The following is a 4,842-nucleotide window of genomic DNA, read 5'->3' on the forward strand; positions in this document are numbered from 1 at the left end:
AAGGGCCTTCTCAGGGTCAATGGAAGCCAGTCACAAATGGGGCCCTGAGGGTCCCTGCTGGCACCAGGAGTGCTCCCTGTGTTCATCCATGGCACAGGCAGTGGATGGAGGCACCCTGAGCAGGTTTGCAGACGGCTCTGAGCTGAGGGGGCGTTTGATAGAGCTGAGGGAAGGGACCACGCCCAGGGATCTTGGCAAGCTCCAGCACCATGTGCACCTCATGAGGTTCAAAGAGGCCAAGTGCAGCTCCTGTCTGTGATCAGGGCAAGGAAATCAGGGCACACAGCAGGCCAGCACAGAGGGAGAGGAACCCTGCAGGGCAGAGCTGCCATGGGACAGCTGCCACAGTGCCCAGCTCAGGGCTGCAGCTCTCATCAGGCACTGCTGCAGGAGGGCTGGACTCTGCTCATCCAGCTGAACTTGTACATGGCAAAACCGATCATGGAACACCTTGTCATCCCTCCTCCCTTATCAAGATACTGCAGGTTTAAGTTGTTTCCACTGGGATCAAACAACCAATCAATTAAAAGTTATGAGAACTTACTCTTTGATTATGTGATTTGGGCAGTGGAAGACTGTATCACCAGTGTGATTCATTTGTATGATTGATTGTACACAATACCATCAAAAATGTGCTATCTATCTACACTTGACGGGAGAGGTTGGCCAGGATCACAGCAATAATCAACATGCTTACCAAGATTTTAGCACTGGTTGAGTCAAATCCAAACCCACTGTTAGAGACCAGTGAAACTGGAAGGAGACAATGCTCCAGGAGATGTCCAGAAAAAATATGAAATTACTCTATCAGCCATACTCAGGATACACAGAGACATTCCACCATGAAAGAGCAATATTTATTTATTGTAAAGATGCTAAACAGACTCAGTGCTAATTGCAAAAGATTCTTTAATGGCACCAAAGCAAAATGGATTACAGACAATGGCAGAAGCCATGGTACCTTTGTAAAGCAAATTCTAAAGAAGGCAATGCTGGCCCTACACTTACATTTTCTGTTTCACTTAGCAACAAAGACAACATGCAATGTTTCAGCATTCCAGAGCCCAGGACTCTGGAATGCCAGCTGAGGGTGTATTAGGTTACACATCCCTGGCACATTTCTTAGCTTGGACAATCTTTCATATGAGCAAGCGTGATAATACATTCATTTATGGGGCTGGAGAAGCATGCAAGGCAGGATAGAGAAGTACAGATCTGCAGTGCAGCACAGCAGAGAGTTCCCAGGGAAAAAAGGCTACACAAGCAGAAGGAGAAATCTAGATCTCAAATTTCTTGCTGGCGCTGCATATTTTCTCAGCTTTGGAGGATTTGCATTCTAATACGAGCGGCCAGGGCGAAGGGGACGCAGGAAGGAAAGCCTGTCATTGAGGTAGATTGCTGAGTAATGTGGAAGGTTATCTTTTTCTCGTGCAATGTATTGAATCCCACTTCCATCACTGTGCTCACACAGCAGCCAGGCACCTCTCTGGACTTTGTGGGAAGACATGATGTCATTGTCGAATCCCGCAGCCAGGTTGGTTGCTTGCCTTATTACTCTGCTCCTCCCATGATAGTTGGGATGCTCATAGAGAGTGATCTGGGGATCATGCAGATCTTCAGTGATCATCTGCAGAGAACTGATCGTGTCATTCATGCTTCTACCAACATAGTCATGCTCCCCCTCCTCTAGTACCATTAGCCTGCCTGTATAATTTATGTGCTCATAAGCCACCCAAGGCTGGCCAACTACTTTCACTGAGGAGATAATATCATTAAAGTCCAAATGTCCCAGATTGGAAATGTCAGAAGTTATTTCTCTAGACACCCCCCTGAAGTTGGCATGCTCATAAATGATGATTTTGCCCATCTCAAGACTCCTGAGGATGAAAGACCTTGCTGTTGGCCTTGGATGACAGCCTGCACGGAAGGAAGATGAAAACAAGAATGCTTGTAAGAAGACTTTATACAAAATGATAGAGAGCATGTGGAAATAAAGAAAATGTAAAACATTTTGAACAATGAATAAATGTAACAACAGCTGGAAAAGAGTGAAGGCTTTACATAGTAGTTTGTATTTGGAGGGAAAAAGGAAAATGAAATATGTGCCCACAACTGCCCACTTTTAAATAGTTATGTGTTGGGTTAGATATACATCCAAGATGAAGTATTAAATACTCTCCCAGTCACCCTCCACAACTGTGTATCAGTGGCCCCCTCCAGGCTGTCCCTGGGTGAGGTTTGTCTCTCCTGCAGCAGCCATCCATCTCCTCATGCCCTGAGAGATGGCTTCAGTCGCTGCACACGCACACAGCAGAGCCTCACGGCTGTGCTGCAGCTCTCAGCCCAGCACTAAAGCCTCCTGCCCTTGCCCTGCACTTCACAGCAGCTGCCCAAGAAGCCCTTCCAGCTCTCCTGTGCCAAGGGTGCCTCTTACCTTGCTGTCAGCTGCAGGGCTGCGAGAGCTGAGGGCAATTCCTCCAGTGCAGGGCTGTGGTTTGGGAAGGGCATCTCACCAGCCTCCCTTTATAGCTGGCTCAGAAGTCTTGTGAAACAGCCAACTGCACAGAACTGGGAAGTGGTACCATGCCCCCAGGCATCAAAAATCATTAACTATCCTGTCCTAGATTACATGTTCCTATGATCAGACATCTTCTTTGTCTCTTTCAAAAGTCCCATGAAGTGCAAGTGACTTGATGAAACCTGGGAAGTTCAATTCCTGTTTGTCCTTCTCCTCTAGAAGAAAATGGAACCAGAGTAATAAAAATGTATCAAAGCATTCTCAGACACACAGGCTACAGAATGTTTCTGCCTGTTGGAGTTTGCATTTTTGCTTTTCTGGGAATAATATTGCATACACAACCTTAGTCTTACTAACAGTTTTGATGGAAGATTTCCGAGTCACAGTGGGGACATTCACGTAATATTTTTCTTTTGCTTTTCCCTTTTCTCCTTACAATCGCAGTATCATTGATGTTGGAAAAGGCCACTAAGATCATCTAATCCAGCCTTGAACCAAATGCCATCATACGCCCTAAACCATATTGCAAAGGATCCTTTCCACTTGTGTTTTGAATATTTTCAGGTATGGTGACCCTACCACTTCCCTGGGCAGCCCATTCCAAACCTCCCTTAACAATCTTCCAATGAAGAAATGTTTCCTAAAATCCAGCCGGAACCTCCCCATACACAACTGAAAGCCATTTCCCCTTGTCCCACCACTGACTGCCTGGAGAAGGGACAAACCCCCACCTTGCCAAAAGCTCCTCTCAGGTACTGTCAAAAGTAAACATATCTGCCCTGAGCCTCCTTTCCCCAGGATAAAAACTCCCAGTTGCACCAGTGGCTCCTCATCAGACCTGGCTCCAGACCCTTCACCAGCCTTGCTGCCCTGGACTCCCTCCAGCACCTCAGTGTCTGTCTGCCAGTGAGGGGCCCAAAATGAGCACAGGATTCCAGGAGTGGCCTCAGCAGTGCTGAGCACAGGGGAACAATCCCTGTCCTGCTCCTGCTGGCCACACCATTGCTGATCCAGACCAGGTGCCACGGGCCTGCCTGGCCACCTGAGAACACTGATGGCTCATGTTCAGCCCTCTCAAGGTGTGGATACCCCATCCTCAAAGAGTTCTTTAGAGTCCCTTGCAGCCCAAACCATTCTCTGTTTCTGTGATATATGTATTAATGTATATATTTATGTATAGTAATAGATGACCATGGTACTATTGTAGATGATAAACAAAAGCACCAATGTTGTTATCTCAAAACCAGACAGAAGAACACAGTTTGGAACCCAGAAAAGAAGTGTAAATAGAGAGGTACTGGTATGGTGAAAAAACAGCTTCAAAGTCAGAATTTCAAGCAGAGACATGGCAAAAGACCGCCAGAGATCTTTGCAGATACTTATTTTGTACAAAATACTGAATATTGAAAATGGTGCTTTATACTGTCAGTTTTGAATTTAAACACTTGAATCTGATTAGACATGGTGTTTCTTTCCATTTCATTGTGCTAAATATGACTCCAAACATTTTCCCAATTCAGTCTGAAGTAAATGCTTCAGATAATACTTCTGCAGCCTGGGCTCCAGCAGCTGAGCTGAGGAGCTCCTGGGGCTGAACTCTGCTCATCCTGAGCTCTCCCTACACACGGCACTCGAAAAGTGACTTGGCCAGACAGACACCCTGGAACTGGGGCTTTCCCACAAAAAAAATAAACACTCTTAAAATTAACTATAGTGTTCTTTCCTTTTACTTTCAATCTTGATCAGCTGTTTGCAGGAACTATCATGGGCTTTCTCAGAAGAGCATCTTGTGTTACGAAATCCTACAGATCCACAGATGCTCTCTCAGTTCTCTTTTTCTTGCACTTGTGCTTGGATGCGATTCTACTTCTACTCCCTTGAAAGCAGGAGAGCCACATCTTGAAAAATTTCCATTCCAAAAAACCAAATTCACCAAGGAAGCCCCAAACATTAAACTGTGGAGAGACAAATTGCAGGGACACATTAATTGCTGAGTGCAAGGACAATGCAAAGGAGCTCATTAGACCCACTGAGGCAATGTCAGTGCACAGAAATCCCCATCAGGACAGCCTTGGTCTGACAAAGCTGAATGGTTGGACAAGGGACATTGATCATCTTTATTTACAGCAGGATTCCTCAGGAGCAATATAGCTAGGAAATAGTGGGATTTGCCTGTCTTGGTCCTTATGTGATGAGCTTGAATGATCCAGGGAGCCAGGAGGATGGTAGGATTGGTGAGTAATTGAATTTCAAGGTGACTTTTGATTGCCATTGGATCCAGTCAGCTGCTTAACACAGGGACAGCTGTGAGGTGAATTATGGCT

At 45.8% G+C, this 4,842-nt stretch overlaps 1 protein-coding gene across 1 annotated transcript; it reads right to left on the reverse strand.

Moving 5' to 3' along the window:
• Positions 1 to 936: 936 nt before the first annotated feature.
• On the reverse strand, positions 937 to 2,486 carry LOC128933149 (epidermal differentiation-specific protein-like). The gene is made up of 2 exons (XM_054270051.1): positions 2,435 to 2,486; positions 937 to 1,917 (listed from the first exon to the last, which is right to left on the reverse strand). The coding sequence occupies exon 2, from the start codon at positions 1,865 to 1,867 to the stop codon at positions 1,337 to 1,339; it is 531 nt and encodes a 176-aa protein (XP_054126026.1). The 5' UTR covers positions 1,868 to 1,917; positions 2,435 to 2,486; the 3' UTR covers positions 937 to 1,336.
• Between the last annotated feature and the right edge of the window lie 2,356 nt (positions 2,487 to 4,842).

This window comes from Melozone crissalis, unplaced genomic scaffold, assembly GCF_028551555.1.
Source record: "Melozone crissalis strain CALT ecotype California unplaced genomic scaffold, PUWL_Pcris_2 ptg000008l_1, whole genome shotgun sequence".
Lineage (NCBI taxonomy): Eukaryota > Metazoa > Chordata > Aves > Passeriformes > Passerellidae > Melozone > Melozone crissalis.